This window comes from Chaetomium globosum, genomic scaffold, assembly GCF_000143365.1.
Source record: "Chaetomium globosum CBS 148.51 scaffold_3 genomic scaffold, whole genome shotgun sequence".
Lineage (NCBI taxonomy): Eukaryota > Fungi > Ascomycota > Sordariomycetes > Sordariales > Chaetomiaceae > Chaetomium > Chaetomium globosum.
In genome coordinates, this window is record NT_165978.1 from 1 (window position 1) to 26,699 (window position 26,699).

Here is a 26,699-nt window from a genome sequence, read left to right on the forward strand (position 1 = left end):
GGCTGTCTCTCCCCTGCTCCCGCTTGCGCCCGCGTGGGCCGGCGTCGTCACCTCAAACAACCGCTGCAATACACCGGCCTGCCCGAACCGCTGGCAATGCACCCCATCCACCCATACCTCGCCTAACCCGCCTGCCTGCTGGGCCCCGGGCTTGCCGCCGCGTTTCCGCGGGTTGGTCCAACCATGCTCCGACCGGCAATGCTTCTGGATATGCTTCCTCCCACGCTGTATATACCCGCACTCGATACACTTCTTGCCGTCGCTCCACACGGGTAACCCGTCGATCGCCGGGATCACCTCGTCGGGGAATCGGATATTGTTCGTATCGGCGGCCAACGAACCGTCGTCCCGTAACGCTAACGCCTCGGCCATGATCCGCTGGCGAACCCGGGCGGCCAAATGGCGGTGCCGCGAATTGACATGCGACGCAACCGACCGCGCCGTCACCACAATTCCATGCTCGTGGCAAACGGCCGTGCGGAATGCGGGCAATGGCGTGAATAGCTCACTGAACGTTGCCATGGTTTATCGCCTGCTTTTCCCTTTTTCGCTCTCTGCTCTCTTCTTTCCTATCTTGCTATATGTTCTAGCCTTGCCGGTTCTGCTACGGCCATACCTTGGTTGAACGGCCGAACAAACTGTCCCAAATAACCTAATTTGCTTCTGATTGCTTCTTCCTTGCTACCCCTGGCCTTTTCCCCTGGCCCACTAAACCCCATCCTCTCGCTCCCATTAACTACCCCCTGTTACTACATTTCGAAAAGACACTAACCCGAATGATACCCGAACCCACCCACTCGACTGGTTGGAATCACTATAACCCTAACCCCCAGCCGTAACCACAACTCGCACTCCCAAAATGATGTTGCCGCCCGCATCGGGCTACATACGCGGTTTCACGACCAGCAAATCGTCAATATAGCACCAGCACGCTCGACTCTACCGATCAAGCTGCTATTTTCCGATTTTGATAGCGATTTTGGGCGACGCCATTGCCCGCTCAGCTCCCCAATCGCATCAGAACGTATGGCCCGAGCGCCGGCCCCACCGCGGCCACACAAATCTCATTGGCCTTCAATGGCGGCGCAGCGTTGCTGTCGTCCCGTACGAGACAGGGCTTCGTGAAGACGCGTTTGACCGCATTCTTACGAGCCTTTCGGCGTCAGCCAAGATCTACAATATAAAATTCCCTTTGCCCCCATCAATATGTCTTCTTCCTTATTCCTTCTCTCAACAGACAAGCGAGATCGCATCCAGTTCTTTCTCGACTCACTTGAGCCCACTCCACCGAACACGAGCATGACCCGGGACAGCCTGCGGTCATCCAGCCTCTCCGAGTCGCTGCTCTCCGATCCCATTGACCCCCCCTTGAGCGAGACCGGATGGGCATCACAAGGGGTTGGTTCTGGGAATACGGATTCAAAGTTCGCAGGAAAGAAGACAACCCAAGATCATCCGTTGGCTTTGCAAGGCCTGCTCCTGTGCGAAGAGACCACCGAGAAACACGTATACCCTCCTTGCCTCGAACCCCGAGAACATCTACAGGCACCTTGCAAAGTAATGCAAAGATGGCCTTTGACGTGCTCGTCCCTCCTATGGCAGCTCAGAGAACATTCTCAGCTGCTGGCTGCATGGTCACGCCACGACGGACACGCCACTCGTGGCTAGGTAGAAGTATGTTAAACAACGTGGGTCCTGTTATCGGAACATCCTTACCCGCCCAAGCCTTGGCAATCTACCGAAATAGAATCTACATTGATAGAATAGCTTCCTATTCTATCCTTCGGGGTCGCCGTAGGTAGAAGTAGATAGATGCAGAACCCTGCCTCCCCCTCCGCCTTTCTGCCTTCAGATCTTGGTACGTGTGACAGACCTGGCGAATCTCTCTGCATACAGACGCTGGGTTCGCCGGGTTGAGGGTCAGATACAACGGCACGAGATTTTGGCGGAGCCAAAGGGTCACAGCAATGTGAGCAACCCGTCGAGCCAGCATCGAATAGCGTCTCCGGTTGGCCGTAAGCCCTGTGCTAATGATGGGTCCGGGGCGCTTCCCGCGCAGCCCTCCGGGCCACTGCACAAAATTGTATAGTCAAAATCCGGCACGCTTGCCCATCACTTGCCTATCAGGGACGATCCCGTTCTTGCCGGTGCTGACCCTCGTCCAGACGATTGGCTCGGGGCGGTTACCCGCGCTGCCCCTCGGGCCGCCGCATATGGGCCGTCCGTGACCGAGGCGGAATCCGTCCACACAATACCCCCGCTACTGATGTCGCGAATCCTATCAAACGGACCGCGTACGACGCCACGACCAGCCGGGCCCGGGCAGTGTAAACAAGAACCCATTCTTGCCATTCTCATAACCACAACCACAGCATCACGAAACCCGACCACAACGGACCTTGACCTAGTGCTCCCAGTTCCAACTCCGGCGTATCTCGCCTCACCTCGCCCACGCCTATAGCTAGGCTGACTGCCAACTCGGACACGGATGGATGGGCCATGGACGATCGGTCGTCTTGTCGGGCGCTCCGTCCCACCTGCGGCTCCTCGGGGCTTCCTCGCCCCGAAGCGGCAACCCTGTCAATTCTCTGTCCCACGTGGGGCTGATGTCGCGCGCAGGCCCGCCCGTTGTTTGTCAAAAACAAATACCTATCTCTCCAATCTCTCCAATAAACCCCACCACCTCGCGTCGGCTTTCTTCCCTTTTCCCTCTTACCTCTTTCCAGTGCCATACGCCGCAGCAGTTCGCACTCACGTTGACACATTCGAGCGATGACCTGTACTGGTCGATAATTTTTGGCGCCACATATTGCCTAACATTGTATGCTCTGGGTTTGGTATCTCTGCGTGACCGCGGGAGGCTAGATAGGCTAGATGTGCATCCGATGGCACAGCCTTTGACCCTACCAGACGATGCTTCCAAGATGTGTTCTTTAGGACAACAGGCAATTTATACGCGATTAACTCATGACGTTCCAAAGCTCAGAATAACCTACAGGTAATGCATATGCATTATGCATTGATGCAGCTCGCTGCAAGAGCCTTCCGGATTCCGGGAGACAAGCTTGCGCCCTCACTCCCCAGAGGACAGGTCTTCACCCCCAGGGGCCAAGCTTCGTCTTCACCCCTGGGGGCCAGCCTTCCTCTTCACCCCCAGGGGCCAAGCTTGGTCTTCACCCCTGGGGGCCAGCCTTCGTCTTCACCCCTGGGGGCCAGCCTTCCTCTTCACCCCCAGGGGCCAAGCTTGGTCTTCACCCCTGGGGGCCAGCCTTCGTCTTCACCCCTGGGGGCCAGCCTTCGTCTTCACCCCCAGGGGCCAAGCTTGGTCTTCACCCCTGGGGGCCAGCCTTCGTCTTCACCCCCAGGGGCCAAGCTTGGTCTTCACCCCCGGGGGCCAGCCTTCCTCTTCACCCCCAGGGGCCAAGCTTGGTCTTCACCCCCGGGGGCCAGCCTTCCTTCACCCCCAGGGGCCAAGCTTCCTCTTCACCCCTGGGGGCCAAGCTTGGTCTTTACCCCCAGGGGACACGTCTTCCTTCACCCCCGGGGGCCAGCCTTCAGTCTTCACCCCCAGGGGACACGTCTTCCTTCGCCCCTGGGGGCAGCCTTCGTCTTCACCCCAAGCTTCGTTTTCACCCCCAGGGGACAAGCCTGCGCCCTCACTCCCCAGAGGACAGGTCTTCACCCCCAGGGGCCAAGCTTCGTCTTCACCCCAAGCTTCGTCTTCACCCCCTGGAGACAAACCTGCGCCCTCACTCCCCAGAGGACAGGTTTTCACCCCCAGGGGCCAAGCTTCGTCTTCACCCCCAGGGGACACGTCTTCCTTCACCCCGGGGGCCAGCCTTCAGTCTTCACCCCCAGGGGACACGTCCTCCTTCGCCCCTAGGGGCAGCCTTCGTCTTCACCCCAAGCTTCGTCTTCACCCCCTGGAGACAAGCCTGCGCCCTCACTCCCCAGAGGACAGGTCTTCACCCCCAGGGGCCAAGCTTGGTCTTCACCCCTGGGGGCCAGCCTTCCTCTTCACCCCCAGGGGCCAAGCTTCGTCTTCACCCCAAGCTTCCTCTTCACCCCCGGGGGCCAAGCTTCGTCTTCACCCCCAGGGGGCCAGCCTTCCTCTTCACCCCCAGGGGCCAAGCTTCGTCTTCACCCCAAGCTTCCTCTTCACCCCCGGGGGCCAAGCTTCGTCTTCACCCCCAGGGGACACGTCTTCCTTCACCCCCGGGGGCCAAGCTTGGTCTTCACCCCCGGGGGCCAAGCTTCCTCTTCACCCCCAGGGGACACGTCTTCCTTCACCACCCCCCCCTCCCTTCCTCAACGCCCTAACCCTATACCGACCCGCCCCCTCCCCTCCTACTATCACCAGGCCGGCGGACGACTTTGACCATCAGCAGGAGACGCTATTCCGGAACGAAACCCCTAAGGAGGCACGACGGTCTCAGCAAGGCAAAGAGCTCACTGCTGATTCAAATCCGGACGGGAGCAATAGCCTTACGGGACTTCTTGTTTACACGGGGAGTCCCGGAGGTTCTGACTCCTGCCTGCGAGTGTGGCGAGGGACGAGAGACTGCCGAGCACCTGGTAGTGTGGTGTTTGGCCCCACCGTTGACTTGAAGATAGGAGAGAACTGGAATTTGGACACGACGGGACTTTTACTCTGTTCTACACGGCATCAATCCCACGACTGCACGGCTCGCGAGGAGAGTCCTCGACTGGCTGATGGACTCGGGGAAGCTGCCGATGTACAACTTAGCCAGGAGACTCGAGCTGGAAGCGGCGGCCTGAAGTGCCCCCGTTCGGAGGCGAGGAGGCCTCCTCTCTTTGTATACGCAGACTCACCAGAACGCATCGTTCCTTGATTGTTGTTATGGGTTTTTCACCCGGCCCGGGAGGGCACGGTTTTCCTGTACACTAAATGGCTGAGGGTCCGGCACGCCCTAGGGCATAGCGGAGTATGAATAATAATAATATATTGAAGCATAATGTATAGTTAGATGATTTAGTAGGAGTTGATATCAGTAAAAATGAAGCAATTTGGTGATGTTTTGACGAATTTGCAGTGTGTGTAAAGGAGCATAATGATATTTCCAGGAGACGGGAAACGACGAGAGGCCGAGCTCCGGAGCGCCGATAATCGTTAAGCTTACTCGCGGATGATATCTATGTTATAGAGAAACAACGCGCACATAACGGGGAGAGGCTCTGATACCGCCCTAGCGCGGTTGGCCGAAACACTTACGGTGTCTGTAAACGGGCGATTTGCCCGCCTATCCCTCTCAATCCCCTTACCCGGGGGCCTGAACCAGGGCTTCAACGGTCGGGTCAGCGTTGCTCCGTCGCAGCGAAACTCTCGCCAAGAATGCCGAGGTAAGGGACTCATCGGGATGGTCTTACACCAGCCCCTGTTACGAGCTGCCTTTTTTAGCAATGGACTACGCAAAGTATAGTATCTAGTGGAGTACCATTTCCCATTTCACGTCGTCGCTGTTACATTTCCAAATCTTACTGAGGAAAATCTCGTCGCCTCAACTATCCGGTCTTACCACAGAGCACCAGCTGACCGATAACAAAATGAGGCAACACCTGAAATGCCGGGTATATGAAGATGGCACACACCCTCAAGCTTCCGAACCCTCCAGACCACTCGGAACCGCATCAGCTCTCACATCAAAACCCATCACCCCCGATGAAACTCCCTTCCATTATCTTCGCAGCGGCCGCCGCACTCTTGGTGCCCAACACCTTTGCTCTCAGCCCCACCAACTGCAACACCGCGGACAAGTCGCGCACTGGCTCCGACTTTGTCCTCGTTGAGCAACCGGATAACCCGAACGTGGCATCGCTGTCCAAAAAGCTGAAGAAGGTCTCCGTCGCTGATGTCTTCAACGATGGCAACCACAAGATGAAGACCGACAGTTCAGGCCGCAAGCTGTGGGAGAAAAAGTCGGGCTTCAACGACTTGGACACGGAGAAATGGATACCTCAGGGCATCTCCTCCACGGCCGATGCAAGCGAGAGCGGCACTGTTGGTGGCAAAGACGGCTGGATTGTTAGCTGGCACCGCAAGGACGACAAAAGTGCGCGGGTAACCTTTGTCGACCGCGCAAACGACAAGTACCGCCACGCACTTCTGGTTTACCCCCACGCAGCCGACAACTTCCGCGAGGTCCCCATTCATGCCGGCGGCATCATGTGGTACGGCGACAAGTTGTGGGTGGTCGATACCAAGAACGGCATCCGTGTTTTCGATATGGCCAACATCTGGCAGGTTGAGACGGGTGACCCTGTGGGCAAAACTGGAAGTAAATACACGGCAGCAGGATACAAATACGTCATTCCCCAGATCAGGTTCGTTACCCCCAGCCCCTTTGACATGAAATGCCGCTGACAGTTTGTTCAACCTCTTCAGATGGTACAAATGGTCTTCCTCATTCCCATTCCGCTTCTCCTACATGGCACTAGACCGCACCCAAGATCAGCACACCATTCTGGTCGGTGAGTACCAGACCAACACGACGGTCCCGGTGCGGATGACCAAGTACGCTCTTGATGAGTCGACCGGACGCCTCAAGATGAGCGGCAAGACAGCCAAGGCCACCTGGGCCTACTGTGTCGGCATCGAGCGCATGCAAGGCGCCGTGTCGGCCAACGGCAAGATCTACATCTCGCGCAGTAACGGCAAGAGCAACGGCGACATGTGGGGTTGGGTCCCTGGCAAAGCTGCATACAAGAACGCCGGCTTCTTCCCTCAGAGTCCGGAGGATCTGAGCTACGATAAGCGAAGAAATGGCCGCGTTTACGGTCTGACGGAAGCCAAGGGCAAGAGGTACATCATCGATTCTGACGCCAGGAAAGTCAAGTTCTCATAGAACGGTTCGGCTGTTGGCTCTTCGTTGAGCGATTGTATCGTATATAAAACACATTATTGCATTCTGTTATCTCCTGAGCGGCCCTGTGTTGAAAGTCAAGTTGGCGTCGAGCTTTCGTTTATTACTGCTAGCATTCCTCTAAGTGACAGTTCTGAAACAAGTGACGCGAGCCGCACTACCCGGAACGCCTGATCGGAGGTAAGTTGGTGGCTTGTAGTACGCGGAGAGTTGGGATGCGGAGAGCAAAAATGGTAAGCGAAGTACCCTAGCCAGCCTCCGCTGTGCTATCGCGATAGGCCAGATTGTCAGGCACCGGTATGTTGATGGAGAGGGGCTGGCTCGTGTTGTCGTTCGGCATGTCCATAGGCCAAGTCGATGATGATGTATGCAAGGGGGTGTTAGAAGATGGGTACGAGGGACTGCGTGCGGGTCCCGGGATATCTCGGGTAGTTGATTCCCCCAAGTAACTTTGTTCTCAAGATACGTAAAGAAAGTATTGTTACATGTTAGGTACATCTGGTTCAGGTCCCGCTGATGATGGTCTGCAAGGAACAGAATTCTCGGATGTGGTTGTCTAGACTTTTAGGATTCCCCACCAAGACGGCAAGACGGGCCGAATTCGCAACAGGTAGGTTGTGAGCATCAAGTATCAGCCAACAGGATAAGGAGACAGTGCCGCTTCACCGAGGGCGCGGATGCAACAGGGGCTTCCGTTGCCCATCGTGATTTGGCGGCAGGCTTGAGACTTCGAGCTTCGAATCTCTGCCTATGCCCAGTGGCTGGCGTACCTGCCGCGTCAATCAAACGCAATAAGTCCTGCAGCTGATAGCTGCACGACGAGAAGGAGTTTTGTCATCCACTTGCCTTGGCCTTCAACCCGGGCCGAAGATGGATATGGTTGGCGAAGGCTGTTAGGACGCTCGGCGTTGGGCTCGCTCACCGAGGGATGCACGGCATTTCCTGTTTGGCGGTTGCGAGAGAAGCGAATAGCGGCGGAAGAATGGGTATCCCAGCCCATGCGTCATCCTTCCACCCAGAAGTCGGAGCTTTTCTTGCGCGGCACGGTGCCGAGTTCCACGCAGGTCCAGCCAACGAGAAAAGAGTCTTTTGTATCAAATGATTGCGACGTTATCGGGTTGTAACCGTTCATCGCCACGGAGGAGATGAAAACCCGGTTGCGAACCGTCCCTCATGACTGCCTATCCTCTTCTGCATGGTTCTACCGGGCCCTAATCAGTATCTCTTGGTCTCAGGCTGACCGGCTGCAGCCTTCACCAAGTTGGGAATTTGCCTTGGCGACTTGGCTGCAACCATCTCTCGTTGTGGCCACGAGGAAAGGTGGTAGGGTCCAGAAACACCCTGCTCGTAGGAGCCGTTGGTGGTAATGTAGGATCAGATGCATGTCTACATTGGAATTTGAACCGATGTGACAGGGAGGCTGGTGCCGATGACATGTTGTTCTGCAGCTTAAGAATCGGCGAAATTGTCATGCAGAATGTTGAGGCAACCAACAATCGGCGGATCGGGATGAACGTGTTGAATCTCTCACTGATCCCACGGCATGGGAAGCAGACCGCTTCTCTCGCCTGTTTTCCGGTTGCCGCACTTCCTCGCTTATGTGCCAATCCCGGGTTTGGCGAGAATTGACTTAGATTGAGTGCCCCTCTTTCCGCCCCATTGGCTTGCTGGAGTAGCATCGGCGAACTCGGTGACAGAAGCTTAGGGCTGGGAAGCGGTTCGCATATTGCCGCAGTGTGACATCGCGGCGCGGGAAGCAAGCCGGAAATGCGTGAGATATTGCCCCTATCAGCCGCTATCGGTCGCCGCAACCACCACATCGGACAACACCAGAGTAGGATCGCGGTCCATGAAACGAATAATCGGAGTTTTAATCATAGCTGTCGGGTGTGGGGGGGCATATTCACTATCTTGGGTGGTGCTACTCTTCACCAGGCATAGAGGGCAAGACAATCTAACCAGCGGAACGATCACTTTGAGGCAACGAACTGTGTCGGATGATATTGGCCACCGTGAGATGTACCGGGAATTAGACATATGCTCCAAATAAATCAACGCCGCGATCGGATCCTGTGCCTAGGGCAACCCGGATCAAGTAGGTTTGATCGTGGGAGGATAAAGGAATCAAGCCCTAGTCGTAACCATGGAAAAAGAAAACGATCATAAACTCCTTCCTAATGAACCAAGAGGTAACTCAACCGCAACACACGGTGGCCTCCTTTGATGCGCTGGTTTGCTGCCCGCTGTCCATATGTTAATAAGCGTGGCTGAGGTAGCAAGGATGGGGAACACGTACCCGCCAAGCGGTTCCCAGTGGAAGATGAAGCTGCCAATATATGCCCCGAGGAAGATGCAAATGATGATGTAGCCGTTGTAGTACATGGCAAGCCTGGAACCAGTCAGCATCTAGGACTTATGGGGCAGTCAAAGCAATGGTAACGGTGGAAACGAGGAGCACCCACAGCATGACAAAGTAAGCAACAGCGAACTGCACCATGTGAAGCAGCGCACGGATGGCCTGCTCGATAAAGGTTGGTCGGTACCCCTTGTTTACGAAGGGGGCACAGTTGGGGGCCGGGCTGCCGTCATCGGAACCGATTTTAGATGACCTTGTGGCGGCGGGTAGCGACTTGAGGTGCTTGTTGATAAGGAAGCGATCGTATTCCTTGACAGCGCGGCGCAACATCTCGAGCGAGATGACGAGCAAGACTACGCCAATGCAAGAGCCGGCAAAGACTCCCTTTGACGTAATCTTCCAGGACGATGCGAGGAAGCAAGAGTCGATGGTGTTCCAGTTCCAAAGCATCTAGAACCAGTTCGTTCGTTAGCGCCTGGGAAAGCAGTGAGCTGTTAGGTCGGGCAACCGACAGAAATCTTGCAACTGTTTCCGCTCCCCATACCACCCATGCCACCCATGCTGGCTCCTGTGGCAGCGGCAGCAGCGGCCGATACCGTTGTCGTCCCCATAGTCATTCCGCCATGATCCATGCCGTCCATGTCGATGTTAAGCCCGGGGAGCGAGTCGAGTGTGAGGGTCCCTGGGATTGAAGCCCGAGTAGGGATATATGGTGCGATCAACGGGATTGTAGTTGAATCTTCACGTTAATTGGGGGCGGCACACAAGGCTAATTAGAAATAATACTCGGTGAAAAACAGAAACGAAAAAGAACGGGAAGGAGTGTTTCCAGAGGCGCGGATCGGTGGTTTAAAACCCGGGATTGTGCACTGCCAGGTGGAACCAGAAGACTGCAGCAGCTGAGGCAAGTCCCTTTCTCGAATGACTGATGCCTTCTCTCTTGATGCATGTCTTACACCTGCCGTGCCATGCAAGAGTGGCGTGGGATGGCTTGGCAAAGAACTGAAAATGGAAAATGGGCTCGCTGGGAAGCTCGTGTCGGCCGTCCCTGCCGCATGGGAAACGAATAGTCGAGCCAATTGCGGGCATTTGAGCAGATTGTGGCGGCGCATAAGATTCGCTCTCCCATCTGCAACCAGCGGTCGGCACCTTGTCGGCTGTTGGGTTTGTTGGGCGGGTCCCGCTGACCATCCGACTTTCCAACCCTCGTTTCCAAGCTGCTCTGGTTGGCGGCACCGCGTTGGATCACCGCCGGCGAGACACTGGCACTGCACAACATCCAAGATATGTATGTGGCATTTCCTGGTAAGACACGTTAAGGCCAGTGAACTTGAACACGAATAATGAAGTTGGCCAGCTACGGCTAAACCGCAAGCTTGTGATAACTTCAGCTGGCGGCACGATGAGGACCGTAACCATGTAATTATTAACTGTCTGAGTGTATGAACAAAGGAACTTTCCCAAAATGAATGCCTTGAGCCCCCAACTCCAGCCTGACCACCCTTGTATGCCCGTCCAAAATCCACCCCCACCCCCCATTCCTCTTCACCAATGCGTTCAAATCCTCTCTGGTGTTGGTGCAAGATAACTGGCTCAAAACAGCGCTATCCCCGACTCCTCTGAGATAGCGTTAAAGAAAGGTAAGCTCGGTTCGAGAAATCCAATCCTTTCAAGTCAAATCCAGTGCTCGTCATGCGACCCCAAAATCCCCGGCCTTTCACACACCGCGAGGCCAAAAGAGCGACAAGACCCACCGTAGCCTTCCAAACCAGGACCTGTGGCTCGCTGAGCCGGACGGTTTCCCCCCAGAAGGCATGCTGCCCGTGTTGCGCCGGACCACGGCAGCGACAACGGCGCCGGCCTTTTCTGATAAAGTTGTACGCCGCTGAAGCTTTGCCGTTGTGGGCGGAGCGTCACGCTTCAACTCCTCTTCCACCATGACGGTCACTGTAATAGTCACCGAAGCCTTCTTTTCGGCAGCTGCCCGCTCCTCCTGTTCGGGTTCCGTGGGTACGGCAGGCCCGGTCGGCTCGGTAAAGTCAATAGCGACAGGAGTAGCTGTCCTCTCCAATGTGAAGTGCGCTCTCCCGCTCTGGACTCCAACCAGTCCGCCCGTCATGTTCCCCGTCGACAGCGCCGATCTCGCGAGCTTGGCTTTACTTACGAGAATTACGTCGCTGCCGGCCAGCTGCACGACCGAGTTGTGCCATGGCGTGGGGATATGGAGCAGGTCGAGCGAAGCCATGAGCTCGCCGTCTGCCGACAAGGCCTCGACAGCTCTGACCTGGGACGGGTCGAAGAGCTGGATGCCGAACTTGGGGCCAGCGTTATTGTGTCTGCAGTGGAGGTGAGCAAATTGGCGGGGTTTAGTGGGTCGGGGTGGTCCTGAGCCAGGGTAGGACTTACGCGTGAATGGATAGTCGGACGTGGTTTGGAAAGAGCATCTCTACCAGGTTGGAGTATGCTTGGGTTGCGCTGTTGCAGAATTAGCGCCCGCGCAGGCCGGTAGTACTGGAGTAAGGACCTACCAGGATCATCTCAAAAGCTACTTTGGAGGATAACTTCTTCTGCTGCGACTTGCTCTTGTTTTGAGTCTGTGGGTGGTGCTCCAGGTCCTCCAGCATGAACCGCGAGAAACCACGATAGAGTGCCGTGATGGCCGGGTCCTTAGAGTCAATCTTGGCTCGGACTGCTCCCTTTCTCGGCCCGCATCCCGCCATCAGGATCCGCCGGCACAGCTCTGCCTCCTCGGTCACCTCGGTGTTGACATGATGGTCGATACCAGGGATGTTGAGCCGCCGGGTGAGGTTGGAGAGCCCCTCTTCCGACCCAACAGTTAGAAGCTGGAACAAGTCGACGAGGGACTTGAAGCCCACGCGGTCGGGATTACCCATACGGGTACCAACAGCATTGTTCATTGCCTTCAACTTCTCGCCATACGCATCCACATCGGCATCGTTGACGCCGATGCAGTCACTGAAGACATGGCCGTCGCTAATCACCCACACCTTGGCACCCGGCTCGTACACCCGTTCGACGGCCTCAACAAATCCGTGGAGGCGCTCAAGCGCGAGCTCCTCCCCCAAGTCCGGATCAGACCCGGTTACCTTGTCGCCGTTGGACGACTTGCAGGGAAAGGCAGGCAGGCAAAACTCAATGGGGGCGTTCTGGCCAGTGAAATGGCTGACACGCTTGGTAAAGTAAGCCCGCCCGCCCAACGCCCACCTATCGTCCTTGCCCTGATACCTGAGGTAGCCGTCGAAGAGGTCTACAATCTCCTCTGTCACCAGATCGTTTTCCCTTGTCTGTGAGAGCCGAGAGCGTATGCAAAGATCCGCTTGATCGAGGACCAACTGCACAAAGAACTCCTCAAAGGCCATGTCGTTGGCATGCGGCAGCTGACTGTTGACCATGATAGCGTTGTTGTTGTTCTGGGCCGCCTGGCGGTTCTGGTAAATCTTAACATTCGAATATTCAAGCGACTGGCAACCGGACTGAATTGCGTCCCAGTTGTCATGGACCCATTGCTGGCGAGGACCAGTGCTGTGCAGGAGCCCCCCGTCCCTGCTTTGGAGGAAATAGCCCTGGAAACGATGGTAGAAAGATTGTCCTTCGTTAGAGAACTCCATGGTAACGGTTGTGAGGTTGTTGAAAAAGCTGGGTGTGTACCGCTGGAGTATGGCAAGGCAAAGAATATTATGATTAAGTGATATTAATTAGAGGTTTGAAGGTGATGGTATGGGTTGACTGAATGGAAGTAAATGCCTTTGATAAACCGTCCATGTGCCGCATTTCTATACCCGAGTGAGCATCCGGTCTGGTATCTTGGGCACCTTCACAGCCCCCACGCGGAATGGCCCATGGGTGTGTCTGGGTGAAGGATTCAAGGACGGAGCCAGTGCCGGCAAGGAAACCGCTGGCAAGAGCCCTAACTGCATGTTGAGCCGGGGCAAAGCCCAAGGTCTGCAGAAGGATATCGGTCTGCGGCCTACAAAGGGGCTGGAAACGGGCTGGCGCCTGCCTTGTCCTTCCATGTTGCACGACTCGGCAATGAGACGAGCACCAGTGAAGTCTTGGCCCCTGGCAGTGTCTACCTAAAGAAAGCCGAAGTGAGCGCTGTTTCGCCGTCTTTGAGTCGAGCATTGCTGCAAGCGGCCTTACCAGCCATGCTGTTGGACGCACTGCCGCTACTGCGACTACCATTTGCCCATCCTCCGGGCCACCCCAAATAAAGTTTGACCCTAGTCAGTTCAAGAAGGGCTGAGCATGTCAGTCCCGGTCCCCGTCGCGAGTGCAACGCTATTCTTAGTGGGCCTACCCGCGCCAAGGATTCCATCCAGAGTCCACTGTTTCCTTGACAAGTTCGACAGGGGGAACTCGGACAGGGTCTCCTTGCACATCTTGGCGCCGCCGTGCCGACCCGGTTGGCGGTTGGAGGGTGGCTGTGGGACCCGTGGTGTCAACGAGCCCCCTCCTCGGCGTCGTACCGGGTACAATGTGTGACGAGAGGCAGGAGTAGCTTGGCTAGCCCCCGAAAGAATGCAACGATGCAGCCGGGCCGGTTGACAACACCAACCGCACATGGCGCAATCTGTGCTCATCGAGATTCAGGGCGGCCAAACAGTGGCGGCATTTTGGACACATGCACCTGTGTTTTACCGATACGAACAACGGCGCCGGATCCAAGAATTTGGGCCCCAACCCGAGGTTAGCACAACAGGTCTAGCCAATCCCAGCTTCCACATCGCGAGGGATGGCTGACTTGGATGGGGCTGAATTCGGACAATGGACTTGCAAGTAGTGCACGTGGGTTTGGGGAGAAGACCATACCATCCAACTTACCCTTATCAAGTTTAGATCTGCAGGAACTTTACCTCTCCCTGGATTTCGCTGCAAGTCCTTTCAGAGCTCGCACAATTGCACATGCCTTGAACATGTGGGATTTCAGTGGCAGGGGACACGAACACCCGACGCGGAGAGTTTGGCTGCAGCCTTTTTAGCATTGATTACATGCAACGGCATGGTACTGGGGCAGCACCGAGTAAGGTATCTATCTATCCATCTGCTTGGCGACCGACAAAAAGCTCAGTCAGAAATTCGTAGAGGCAACGCGCCTGCCACGTCATTAACCGAAAATATCACATCTTTGCGTTGGCTCCAAATGGGACCTTGCCCTCGTCATTATTTGTGACCTGGCCTGTGGGATCGCCCAGATCTCACTCTGGGTCAACCATCCAGGGTCGAGCCTACCATTCGCCTCCCTTGTCCGCTCTAGCAAAAGTCCTTCTTCCGATTCGAAAGTACAAGCCTCAGTGCCCGGGGATATAAAGGCCCGGCCTAGCACACAAACCTCGTTAGCAACACCGATTCACTGAAAACATACTCAAGCAACGAGGCGGAGTGACTTACAGGCGTCTTTCTATCAACCCAAGTTGGGTCCAATGTCCAACTCCAATCTCGGATAAGGGTTGCCAACGTGATTCTCATCTGCAACATGGCGAATTTCTCGCCTAGGCATGCACGCCGACCACCGTGAAAACTAATGAACTCAGCTTTCGCCCTCCGTAGTCGATACTGCTTCTGAATGGCGACCATCGAGTGTCCCCATCGGTCTGGGTCGAACTCGTCGGCCCGCGGGCCCCAAACAGCCGAGTCCCTATTAGTCGAGTAGCAATTGTAACCCACATAAGTTCCTCTGGGTATAACAATTTCACCGCCTAACAAAACGTCCTCAGCCGTCTTGCGATTAACCAGCTGTCCGATCGGTGGGAACAGCCGTAGACTCTCGTAGATCACCGACGTCAAAAAGGGCATCTCTTGGAGAACGTCCGGGTCGAAGTGGGACCGGTCCAGTCCGCTGCTCTGAAGCTCGGCGAAAAGCGCAGCTTGCGCCTCCTGCATGTCCTGTCAGCTGCTGCTCATGTCAGATCCTTAATTGGAATTACCGGGAACCTACCGGGTGTTTCGCCAAGAGGTACAACGTTGAGATCATGCACAGCTGCGGATTCTCCTGGCCCGCCACGAAGGCAACGGTGAGGTTGTCTAGCAGTTGTTTTTCATCCCACAACCCGGACTCTCTGGCAGCCAGCATCCTCTGCCCGAGGCCGTCAGAAGTCGGGGCCAAACCCGGTAGACCGAGGCTGCGCTCCTGGCTCTCCACGAGGGCACGTTTGAGCTCGTTCTTGAACCTGTCTACCGCCCGCCGCGCCCTGGTGCGGCTCGGGAACGGGAACCTGTCAAGAACCGGGAAATTCATGAAAACGGGTTTAAAGATTTCGCGCTTTACGGCGCTCTGCAAAACGTTGATGGGCGCGCTGGCCGAAGTCAAGGCCTAGTGACTCGTCAGCGCTGTTTTCTAGACCGGGTTTTGCGGCGAAGCCTCACATCGAGATTGGTTTGAAGCACCACCTCAGAGCAGTTGGCTACCGAGTACCGTTGCAAGAGCTCTTGCACCGAAACACCCCCATCCTCTGCTTGGAGTTGGGCCTCCTTGAGAAGGCCGCATAAGCGGTCTGCGTTTTGGGCGATCTTCTCAGCCTCGAAGTTTCTCTGCAGCCCGGGCTTCACGACGGATTGATAAGTTTTCCACACCTCCCCGTGGCTGGAAATGATATTGTCCCCTAGAAACTCGGCAAGGACACTGTGCGGTATCTTTTTCTGGTTTCCGCTCTTCCGATAAATGCTCTCGTCCTTGAATATCTCAGCGACGTAGGAGGGTTTGTGCACCAAGATATTCCACTGGGCTCCGAAAAACAGCTTCACGGCGCCATGGGTCTTGAGAGGCTGTTCGATGTACTTGCGGAAAATATCTGATTGGTCAACATCCTTGAAGAAGGGCAAAAGGGCAACCCAAAAAGGAACGGCGGGAATGTTGGTTGGGTATTTTGGCGGTAGGAGGAAGACAAAGTAAATGAGGGCGATAAATAAGGCGACCAGAATGGCTACTTCGGCTATGAAAACGAGCATCTTGGACCATCTGCTGCTCATTACGATTGATGAGGTATTTACGGCCCGGTTGTGAACAAGATAATTGCCCGTGCCGAGTTTGGTCAGATTATGGGAATGTCCAAATGGTGGGACGTTTATATCGAGTGCACAACAATTCTGTATGCAGGTCAGGGCTCAGCCGTGGGTCGAGGCCAAGCGATTTCAGGAGGTGTCTGTAGTTAGCCGTTGCGCCGAAAAGAGCGACGGAAATAGAAACGAATGTCTTTTTAGCGCCGTCCGACCCAGCACAGCGGCTCGCGCAAAGATGGGGGTGGCCGGGCGCCACTTCCAAATTGTCCAGTCGCTGTGTGCGCCAAGGAGTAGTAGTAGTACATGGTGGCTACAAGGGGGCAGGGTTATAAGAGAAGGGACGACGGATGCGGGCGGGATCTTTGCTGTGCCACCCAACACATGGATGGAGTGGATGAATCCTTTCGCCATGTAGCTAACCCTGGGCAAGCTTAAGTTCTCGTGAGGATTTTAAGGTGGAGCGTTGGACACCGCCTCATCGACCTTTGTTGGAGTCCACGGTAACTAGCTGTTAAAACAAAACGCAACCTCGGCGACCTAACTTATACTTGAGTATCGTTGCTCATCTCATCCCAAAACTAACACTCATCAGGAAATGTTCTTAGTTCCTTTGCGCGCAGATACGAGCAGATTTCGCTGTTTCCTTCGTCTCGCTTGACTAATCCTAATTCAACGCAATCACGCCCAAACGACTAATCCCTGGGACGCTGACCGCGGATCTGCAGTCTCTGGTGCCACACAGGGTCGCTGCAGCTGCCAACCGAGCCCAACTTATTCGCTGCTGGCTGCACTGCCAACGGGGTCTCACGTACCCGAACGTGGACGGCTGACCCAACCGAAGTCCCCTGACCGGTACATGTACATGCATTGACCCATCGACCACTTATACCCACCATGGCCGACACCGACCGAACGCCTTTGGTGTCGCATGCAGAACCACCCGCACAAATAAATATTCCCAAAAGCCCGCTTTTACTGAAGCTATCAGAGAAGGTTAGGCGAGAACAGGCCGAAACCAACGCCGTCAAGCAGCCAATGCTTTCTACCAGTACGCCGACGCCGCCGGGGCAACCGGAGCCGGAGAAAGGTACAGACCCAGAGAAGGGCCCGGGAGGCCCCCCGCCTCCGTATTCTGCCTTTTTACTATGGCGACGTCGTTTCATCCTCATCATTATCACGGTAGCGGGCTTTTTCGGACCATTGGCAGGTGGCATCTATCTTCCGGCTTTGCCAGGGTTGGAGCATGAGTTCCAAGCTAGCGCAACCGCCATCAACATCTCCGTGTCGGTATTTATGTTGACTTTTGCCTTTGGGGTGAGAAAGACAATATATCCCAACTTCTTTCGAGTTTATGGTCTAACAGCCACTTGGTTTAGCCCCTATTCTGGTCGAGTTTTGCGGATTGGAAGGGGCGTCGACCTTTATATCTTATCTCTCTCGCGATCTACATCGGCTCGAATGTTTTGCTCGCCGCTGTTCCGGCCAACTACGGGGCGCTAGTGTTACTACGCATCGTACAAGCTTTTGGTTCCTCCGCTGTGGTCTCCATGGGCGCAGGCTCGGTTGCTGATGTATGTACACCCATGCCTCACTTGCAGAATACCGCTCCCTAACGTGGCTTAAGACCACCGAGCCAAAGGGCCGAGCATTCGCCATGTCCATCTTTCTCACAGGCCCTCAGTGCGGCCCGGTCCTTGGTCCCGTTCTCGGTGGCGCCCTGGCAGAAGCTGACTGGAGGTGGATATTCGGGTTTCTTGGTCTGTTATCTTCCTCTGTCTGCTTGTTACCTGCTCAAGCCTCTTGAGACTAACACCACATTTGCTTACCAGCCATCTCCGGGTTCGCCCTCTGGCTCGTCATTCTCTTCGCACTCCCTGAAACACTCCGCGCCCGCGTTGGCAACGGCGCTATCTACGAAAGCCGTGGCTTCTTCGTCTGGCCACCTCAGTTGTCATCTCCTCTAGCCCCATCCTGGGCACGCGGCCCGGCACCGCCCAAGCCGACTCTCAAAGGATACTGGCGCCTGTTTGTTTACCCTCCTATCGGGATCGTTACTATAAACACGGCCCTGCTTTACTCTACATATTTTGCCATCGCCGTTCAGCTGCCAACAGAACTTGCGGTGCGATATCACTGGTCATCTTCCGCTGTCGGTGCGGGTTTCCTCGCTGTAGGTGTCGCCATGATCGTTGGATCTCTCTGCGGCGGTCGCTTCTCAGACTGGCGCCGCGCAAGGGCCGCAAAGGTGGCGCCTGATGGCAAGGTTGATCCAGAGTTCCGACTAGCCGATCAAATCTGGGGCGTACTGGTGTGCGTTGCCGGCTGCGTCATGTATGGGTGGCTGATACAGTTTTCGTGCCATCCGGCGGCGGTGCTCTTTGCGACCTTTTTGAGTGAGTTCCACCTCAAGCGCCAGAATTCACGCTGAATCGGACTAGTACTAACCTTTCTTTTCTAAGCTGGCTTCGGCATGAACTGGGTCTTTATCACAACCACCGCATTCCTTACCGAGTGCGTAGCCCAACAGGCTGCCGGCGCCTTCGCTCTGGGCAACATGCTACGTAACCCTGGTGCCGCCATTGCAGCAGTAATTATTCCTACCCTGGTGTCCAAAATGGGAAGCGGGTGGTGCTTCACTGGGTTAGCGATTCTAGACCTTGTCGTGGTTGGGTCAGCAGTTATCGGTTAGTGAATCATGGCGGTAGCTAAGCCGTGGAAAAGGAGTTATACGTTACTAATTCTTCCCCTCACTAGTTTTGCGAATTAAGTGTCCAGGGTGGAGAGCTGCCAAGATGAAGGCAGCTGGCGGCAAGCCCAGGTGATCCGGCCATACCTAGCCTCGGGGTCTGATTCATTACCAAATGAGAAGCTTTAACAGCCACTTCAGCCGTGTATGACCTTAGAGTTACTGGGAGGCTTGAAATGCCTGGCCTTGCGGCATCATGCCGAGGTGCAGCGGTTACCGCGCCACGGACAAGCTGCAAAAGCCATCCATCACAAAGGGGACCTATAGGTCCAGTAGCGACGGTGAACATAACCGGAGATAGGACAGGCTACATATGCCAGTGGTGTGAAGCTACGTACGAACCCTTCGTAGGTGCTTCAACAAGCGTGTGGTGGCGAAAATTCGCCTTGGTGTATTTGGGCAAGAGGGATGCAAGTCGTAGGAGAAAGGCCCTACTACAACTGGATGTACATATAAGTAGGGCGCGGGTTATAATACAAAGAAGTAACTAATGTATTTACCTTGACTAAAATTTGTAATTTAATTTCAAGGGCAATACTCATTACATCAACTTAAACCTTGCTGGCTCCTAACCCCCTCCTTCGAGGTCGAGATAATCCGTTCTGCTATTCTACTGATGCCAATGCGTCCCGAGCTACCCATTGTAAAAGTTCCATGTTCTCTGTACGCCGAGGAGGCACCTGCATCTAATACGGAGGCATGTATCGAAACACCTAGTTAGTTACGGAACCCAGCCAACAAAGGCAACACGCCTATAAAATTACCAATGTACCTAAGTTGCAAGAGGTAATAACCCGCCAAGGCCTGTCCCTTTCATCATCGATCGTACGGATTTTAAAGGGCGACCCATGATATCAAGTGGATAATTCTGGATCCATAGTGCCTGTCGTTGCGGAATCGCTGTGGAGGTTCCTGGGCTGGTGTTAACAAGGTAGCCGAAAGAAAATATCTTGAGATCGTAGCGATAGAATGCCACTGTATATATACGAGCTTGTGCGTGCGAGGCACATCGCCATGGTTGTGTTTCTTCACCAGCCCTACCGCTATATCATCTCGTCCACGGAAGCGAGGAGATTGCAGCCCTTGGTAAAGCGCTGTGAGAAGGAAGAGGCCGGTATATCGAGGAATTCAGCCACCAAACCATAACCCTTTTCCCCGCGGAGATAAGTTGGTAAAGGCTCACTTGACAACTGTTTGCTATTATCCCGCGTTATTTCCGCCAAAACTCCAAAGATAAGACAGGGTTTAGGTGGTTTCGAGAGTCATGCCCGCTTCTAGGTTGCCGGTCTAGAAGGCGTCTGCTGTTGCGCCCATGCCTAGACTGAGTGGCCAAGTCATAGAGCGCAAGGAACCCTTGTAGAAAGTGAAAGGTTAGAAAACAATCAATCGACAGCTGTGCACGGCTTGGCTGCGTAACCGAAAGGAAGTAGCCGTGCGCGAGAGCGGCTCCAGTGTTGTCGTCATGACTGCCTCCAGGCCCTACTTTCGCGAGCACGACAAGACATAACTTCGCCACCCCCGTCAAATCCAAAGGAGACGATACTCGCTTAGTATGCCCTCATATCCTATCACCTTATTACCTAACAATGGAAGTTTAGGCTTTGACCTTTTGTGGCGGACGCGGTGCTGTTGCGTGACCGGAAGCTCGGTTTATAAACCAAGCCCCCGAGTTGTTGAACGTTTCATTGGCCTTCGAGGCTAGTAAGTACGATTGAATAACGAGGTATGAATCCCCGTGGCATGCCGTCCCTCGGACATGTCAATATACCGGGACAATTATGGATATGTCAATACGCCCGGATCCGAATGCCGAAGAGCCTTACCCGGGCTGGGCTGAAGAGGATAATGGGTCGTTATTGTTGGGCGTCATGGGGTCTATGACCGGCTTGGCCCTTGTCTTCGTGGTCGCAAGAATATACAGCCGTTTGATTTCGTTAGGGAAGGTTGGGTTTGACGACTGCATTATCATCCTCTCCGTCGTGTGCTCTCTTCCCTTGCCGGAGTTTACTCCGGTTCACCATCCGCGAGCTGGTACTGATAGAACTCGTACGTAGATGTTGAGCCTTTCGTACCTCGCACTGATCGCAGTCGCCATATCATATGGCTTCGGCAGGCATACGGCCACAGTAGACCCGGATGACGTCCGCCGCATCATTTACTACACCGCGATTTCGTTTATGCCTGGGATAGCATCGTTTGCTCTGCCCAAGTTCGCCGTGGTGATCCTGCTTGCAAAAATTCTCGACCCCGGCCGATGGCATAAAGTGGTCATGTGGATCATCTCGATATTATACGTCTTGCTGACGATCGGCATGCTTGTCGTCAACATTGCCCAATGCCAGCCAGTTGAAACGCAATGGGGTGCGGCGGAGGGTACATGTGTTGGAAGGTAGACCAGGGGGTCTGAGCACAGGAGGGTCAATGGGTCAAGGCCCAGAACGTGGTGGCAAGAGATCGGTCGGCTTAGGCCGGAGAGATCACGCGGCTTAGGCGAAACCTAGAGCAGACAAGGCCAGCTTCTTTCTCCAGTTAATTTGTAGCCGGAACAATACGATGGTTGGGTAGAAGGCCAGGTAGAAGTCAAAGAGGACGGAGCAGATACACAGCGTGAGGGCATATGAGAGCGTGAACCGATACTCCCAGCATGTTGTTGGAAGACCAACAGCCACTGACCCAAGGTGTCACACGCACAGGAAGATGGGAATTCACACGGCTGAGCCTAGGAGGCTATGAGACTCTGCCAAAGTCAATTGTCATTGTCCCCCTCTTCCCTCTGTAAGGGGGGTTCCAAACCCGTGATATCTTTCTCTGAGCAGCGATGGTGGCACCGCATGCAACCGCACTTGGGTTACTGGTAAGTAAGCCAGGCTTGGGGAAACCCTGTTGCTAGTTTGTTAACAGAGGAATTAGCGCCGGAGCCATCGCATCCTACAAGTCTTACACTCTAACTGTGGTCCCCGCCCGATCGGATTTTACATGGTCTGTTGATGACCTCGTCCTCTGGACAAAGTGAGTTTCCTCGGCTACCCGCGCCCGGCAATTCTAACCCATATCTGCATAGTATCGAAGCCAACTGCGTCCTTTTCGAGGCCTGTATTCCCTGCCTCTTCCCTCTCATCAAGAAGATGTTTGGTGCGGCGGCACTCAGTGATAGACGACACCAAAACCAAGACCAAGGTGGCACCGTCATTACCATCGGATCCCCACCCAAAAGCGAAGGCAACCTAGGGACCCTTTGGGCCTGTCGCAGCTTGCTACCCAGGAAAACGAGAACAAGAGCAATGTTATAGAGCAGCCCACAATCCATATTAGCACTACAGAGATCCAGGCAGAGGACACAGACCAGACGGTTAACACTGAACCCGCACAGCAGGAGCGGGAAGGACATCACGAGGGCGGAGGGGGTCTGCGCCAACCACAGTCATCACGATTCCGCCAGCGATGGCAAGAAAGTAGGAGGATAGAGAGGGGATAGGGGCGAGCACAAAAACGTGCCAACAGAAAAGCGTCGTCAGATGGAATGGGATCCTTTCTACCGTTTTCTCGCTTGTTATAATAATATCCTTTGTCGTGGCCGTGGCCGTCAAATCCAGGGATTGAGCCACTGCACGTGGACCGCTCTCCTCCCACGTGTCGATCCTCTGGCGATCATTGACTGTTGGCGGAGATTGGCAGGTTGCAATTTGCCCCACGACCTTGGATGACCGGACCCGGTCCCGAAAGCGGAAGGTAACAGCGCATGGGAATCGAGAGACATTGACGCGTCCCGAGCGCCGTGAGAGGTCCAATTCGACCATTGTTTGTGTGTTGCCAGCGCCGAACCATCAATGTCAGGGAAACAGGAAGAAAAGAAAATGAGAGGAGAGAAACAAGGGAATTATAAATAGGGCAGTCCAATAGATGTCAAGGTTTTGGAAACCTCTTGCTTGTTTTCTGTATGTTTTTCCAAGCAGTGCTCGCCAAGGTTAAAAGTTGCAGACAAGGGGTTGCCGTCGGGACCCGCCACTGTGACACGGGTCGACGAACCTGGAAGGCGGCAAGCGGCAAATCCATTTGTGAGATCCGAGTTGACAAAGTCGATATATGAACGGGACCGCCTCTGTGGTTACACTGCAGACAAGGACGAACTTGTTTCTGGAGCCACCGACAGTGCCACGTCAAGGCCCGGCGATCTGCCCGCGACATCCCGTGAGCGCTTCACCTCTGACGCGCAGCGGAAACAATCATGGCCATGAAGTTTGTTTTTGCCGCTGCCTGCCTCTTCGGCACGGCCTTCGCCGCCCAAGAAGACCACCTCGTCAGCCGAAAGCTGAACAAGCGTTTCATCGACGATGCCGGCAACTACAACATCTCATTTTACCACATCAACGATGTGCACGCGCACCTGGATGAATTCTCATCTTCCGGCACCGACTGCACAAAGCCGGAGCGTGGCTGTTTTGGGGGCTATGCGCGGATCAAGACGGTGCTAAAGGAGACGCGCCCGTCGCATCCGGACTCTCTACTGCTCAACGTGGGCGACGAGTTCCAAGGCACCATGTTCTTCTCCTTTTACGGCGGGGAGAAGATTGCCGAGACCCTTAACCAGATTGGCTTCGACGCAATGACACTGGGCAACCACGAGTTTGACCGGGGCGATGACCACCTCGGCGAGTTCCTCGAGAACCTCACCTTCCCCATCGTGAGCGCCAACATCGTCTCGGACCACGCGGTCCTCAACCGCACCATCAAGCCGTTCCACATCTTTCCGCAATACAACCTCGCCGTCATTGGCGTCACGACCGAGACTACACCGGGCATTTCCTCCCCTGGCAAGGGCACCAAGTTTACTGACCCGGTTGCGGCGGTGCAAAACACCATCGACCTGATCCGCGCAACAACCAATATCACTCGCCTCGCCGCCATTACTCACATCGGCTACGATGAGGACCAGCGCCTGGCGCGGGGAACTACAGGTCTGCATTTCATAATGGGCGGGCATAGCCACACCCCCTTGGGAGACTTTGACGGCGCGGTCGGCCCGTACCCGACCATCGTGGAGAACAAGGATGGCGACGAGGTGTTCATTGTGACGGCGTATCGTTGGGGTGAGTATCTGGGCTACATTGATGTGACCTACGACTCCCAGGGTAAGGTGCTGGCATACCACGGCGCCCCCATTCACCTCACCAACACCACGGCGCAGGACGAAGACCTGCAGGAGCAGATTGACGAGTGGCGTGGTCCGTTTGAAGAATACGCGAAGGAGGAGATTGGTTTCACCAACGTGGTCCTCGACCAGTCGACGTGCCAGCAAAAGGAATGTCTGCTAGGTGATTTTGTCGCGGAGTAAGTACCTACTATGCGCAGCGCAAAGGTGAAATTACCCATGCTAAAACGCGCAGTGCACTGCTCACCTACCGCATCAACGCGACCACGCCAGACGAGACCGTACCCGCCTTCGCGCTCATCAATGCAGGCGGCGTCAGGGCCACGATCGACGAGGGCCCCATTACCCGTGGCGAAGTCCTTACGGCCTTCCCCTTTAGCAATGCGGTGGTCGAAGTGACGCTCTCGGGAGAAAGGCTGTGGGCCGTCTTGGAGGGCATCATCACCCGCGTCAATGTGGCAAACGGGAAGGCGGTAACGTCTTACCTGCAGGTCTCCCGCGGTATTCGCATCGAATATGGTCCGGCTTCAAAGAACAGCACGAGCAATGTGCTCGTGGCTGTTACCATTGGGGATAAGCCTCTGGATAAAACGGCCGAGTACAAGGTTGTCACCGTGGACTTTGTGGCTGGCGGCGGAGACAACATGTTCGACCCTCCGTTTGAGAATCTAGTGATCCTAGACACCATGGACGAGGTCCTGGTGAGGCATATTGAGTCTACATCGCCCATCGACATCGCGTTGGATGGGCGATTGACGGAGGTGAGCCGGTGCAAGGTGGGGAAGGCACTGAGAAGGGCGAAGGCACGGAAGGTGAAGCGGAACTAGGAGGATCTTTCGCTCTTGACTTTTCACAAAGATAGATCATAATGCCATAATCAATCTACCCGTGCCAGTTGGCTCGAATCTTTACCCTACCCCTCACACATATTAACATCTCTGCCTATTTCATTGCCCAACGAGAACGGCAGTCGCATTGGCCATCATGGTTGGATCGTTGAGCAACTGCACGGCCAAATATGCCAACCCACGGGCAACGACCTCCGTCCGGGTGTAGCTATATTCGGTTCCAGCAACGTCGTGGAAGTCCGGTTCATGGTTGAACGCGCACTCGCCGCCGGGGCCGCAGATGTTGAAATTTGGATGAAAAACGACCTTATCGGTGGCCAAGAGTGCATGTGTCTTTGGATCGACGACGGCGTTTTGCACACAGCCTGCGTCGCTGGATGCAGGCGCGAAGGTCGAAATGGGCCAATCCGTCTGCGAGCCGAAGTCGGGCGATTTCATTAGGTCGATGAAGAGGGAGGGGATGAAGGGCGTCACCTCGAGGGCAGGGTAGACGGTGTCGGTGTCGATGACTTCTGCCTTGTCGCCGATGGCTGTTCCGACGGCATTGACAACAGAGTTAATATCGTGCGTGTATCGCGAGCGAATGTCAAAGATGATGTCGAGGGCTCCTAGGGTCGTGTTCCCTGGAAGATAGAACGAGATATCATTCTGCCCAGAGAGGGCACGGAAAGTCTCGATGGTTAATACCAGTGGACCCTTGGTGCTTTCCGAGGCGTGACCGCCAGGGCCGATGACTGTCAAGTTGACGCCGCCGTCGGCATCGTATGCTACGGTGAAAGACACTTCAGGGTAGGTGCTATCGAGGATCGAGGACACCGTTTGCCGAACCGTCTCAACTGACGATCCGTTGATTCCCAGCGATATCTCGCCTTGTACGACATTGCACTCGAACATGCCCACCTCCTCGACTGGAACGACAGATGATGATGTTCCCGGCAACGCTCCAGCGGCCAGGTCGCGCACGGCAACAAGTGCCTCATATGCCTTCCGAACCGCCTCATGATGGGTGGCGGCTCGGAAGGCGGAAAACGCGTTGATACGCGAGTTCATAGGTTGCACCGCGTTGGAATTTGTGGGATGTGCCATGAACCAAACATCCGCCTCATCAAACGCATTTGCTTTCTGCAGTTGACACTTCCCCGCTCCGTTCTCTTCGTCAGGGGTCCCGATGACTACGAGACGGGCGGGGATCTTGAGGTTGATGAGAGCCTCCCGCGCCATGCTCGCGGCTGCCAAACCGTTGAGCAAGATCTGGTTATGGCCGCATGCGTGGCCAATCCCGACGAGGGCGTCATACTCGGCCATAAAGCCGATGACGGGTAGCTTCTCGTTAGGTGGCGTGGCGGGTGTGCGGAACTCGAACTCCAGCTTCCAAGCCGTTGGCATGCCAAAAGCATGAGGCGTTACCTCCCATTTGCCCGGCCGGACCTTGGTAAAGTAATCGACGACAAGGTCGTGCGCATGGTGTTCGTCGAGTCCGATCTCGGGGTTCTTCCAGACGTCTACTGCAATCGCTTTAAGACCGGGGAAGATGTTCGCCGAGGCGGCCTTCAGATAGAAGGAGAGGGCCGATACATCGGCAGCTACGACGAGGCCACCGGTGTATGCCACGAAGGCCGGTATGGAAAGAAGAGAGGTGCGCATGGTTGCGGTTGCGGTTGGAAGGTTGAACACTGGCTTCCACCTGCTCTAGAAAGTTCGG

General features: G+C 55.1%; 9 protein-coding genes across 9 annotated transcripts; 5 read left to right on the forward strand and 4 right to left on the reverse strand.

Moving 5' to 3' along the window:
- Positions 1-117: 117 nt before the first annotated feature.
- Positions 118-522, reverse strand: CHGG_05262 (uncharacterized protein; the record flags this gene model as incomplete). The annotated part of the gene is made up of 1 exon (XM_001221356.1): positions 118-522. A coding segment is annotated over one exon (405 nt), but the record flags the coding sequence as incomplete, so codon positions are not given.
- A 1,046-nt stretch (positions 523-1,568) lies between these two features.
- On the forward strand, positions 1,569-4,853 carry CHGG_05263 (uncharacterized protein; the record flags this gene model as incomplete). The annotated part of the gene is made up of 4 exons (XM_001221357.1): positions 1,569-1,674; positions 1,872-1,969; positions 2,090-2,430; positions 3,029-4,853. The coding sequence occupies 4 exons, from the start codon at positions 1,569-1,571 to the stop codon at positions 4,851-4,853; spliced, it is 2,370 nt and encodes a 789-aa protein (XP_001221358.1).
- A 746-nt stretch (positions 4,854-5,599) lies between these two features.
- Positions 5,600-6,863, forward strand: CHGG_05264 (uncharacterized protein; the record flags this gene model as incomplete). The annotated part of the gene is made up of 2 exons (XM_001221358.1): positions 5,600-6,342; positions 6,404-6,863. 2 exons carry the CDS (start codon positions 5,600-5,602, stop codon positions 6,861-6,863), a joined length of 1,203 nt encoding a protein of 400 aa, XP_001221359.1.
- A 2,212-nt stretch (positions 6,864-9,075) lies between these two features.
- CHGG_05265 (uncharacterized protein) lies at positions 9,076-9,878 on the reverse strand (the record flags this gene model as incomplete). Its single annotated transcript, XM_001221359.1, has 4 exons — positions 9,076-9,124; positions 9,178-9,270; positions 9,344-9,687; positions 9,750-9,878. The coding sequence occupies 4 exons, from the start codon at positions 9,876-9,878 to the stop codon at positions 9,076-9,078; spliced, it is 615 nt and encodes a 204-aa protein (XP_001221360.1).
- Positions 9,879-10,954: 1,076 nt separating this feature from the next.
- Positions 10,955-16,203, reverse strand: CHGG_05266 (uncharacterized protein; the record flags this gene model as incomplete). The annotated part of the gene is made up of 8 exons (XM_001221360.1): positions 10,955-11,573; positions 11,644-11,681; positions 11,766-12,908; positions 13,230-13,331; positions 14,080-14,127; positions 14,647-15,132; positions 15,194-15,568; positions 15,622-16,203. The coding sequence occupies 8 exons, from the start codon at positions 16,201-16,203 to the stop codon at positions 10,955-10,957; spliced, it is 3,393 nt and encodes a 1,130-aa protein (XP_001221361.1).
- Positions 16,204-17,148: 945 nt separating this feature from the next.
- On the forward strand, positions 17,149-18,682 carry CHGG_05267 (uncharacterized protein; the record flags this gene model as incomplete). Its single annotated transcript, XM_001221361.1, has 4 exons — positions 17,149-17,568; positions 17,631-17,825; positions 17,879-18,011; positions 18,084-18,682. 4 exons carry the CDS (start codon positions 17,149-17,151, stop codon positions 18,680-18,682), a joined length of 1,347 nt encoding a protein of 448 aa, XP_001221362.1.
- Positions 18,683-20,778: 2,096 nt separating this feature from the next.
- On the forward strand, positions 20,779-22,475 carry CHGG_05268 (uncharacterized protein; the record flags this gene model as incomplete). Its single annotated transcript, XM_001221362.1, has 5 exons — positions 20,779-21,031; positions 21,089-21,373; positions 21,694-21,775; positions 21,902-22,009; positions 22,178-22,475. 5 exons carry the CDS (start codon positions 20,779-20,781, stop codon positions 22,473-22,475), a joined length of 1,026 nt encoding a protein of 341 aa, XP_001221363.1.
- A 750-nt stretch (positions 22,476-23,225) lies between these two features.
- Positions 23,226-24,332, forward strand: CHGG_05269 (uncharacterized protein; the record flags this gene model as incomplete). Its single annotated transcript, XM_001221363.1, has 1 exon — positions 23,226-24,332. The coding sequence occupies one exon, from the start codon at positions 23,226-23,228 to the stop codon at positions 24,330-24,332; it is 1,107 nt and encodes a 368-aa protein (XP_001221364.1).
- A 534-nt stretch (positions 24,333-24,866) lies between these two features.
- CHGG_05270 (uncharacterized protein) lies at positions 24,867-26,641 on the reverse strand (the record flags this gene model as incomplete). Its single annotated transcript, XM_001221364.1, has 2 exons — positions 24,867-24,990; positions 25,176-26,641. 2 exons carry the CDS (start codon positions 26,639-26,641, stop codon positions 24,867-24,869), a joined length of 1,590 nt encoding a protein of 529 aa, XP_001221365.1.
- Between the last annotated feature and the right edge of the window lie 58 nt (positions 26,642-26,699).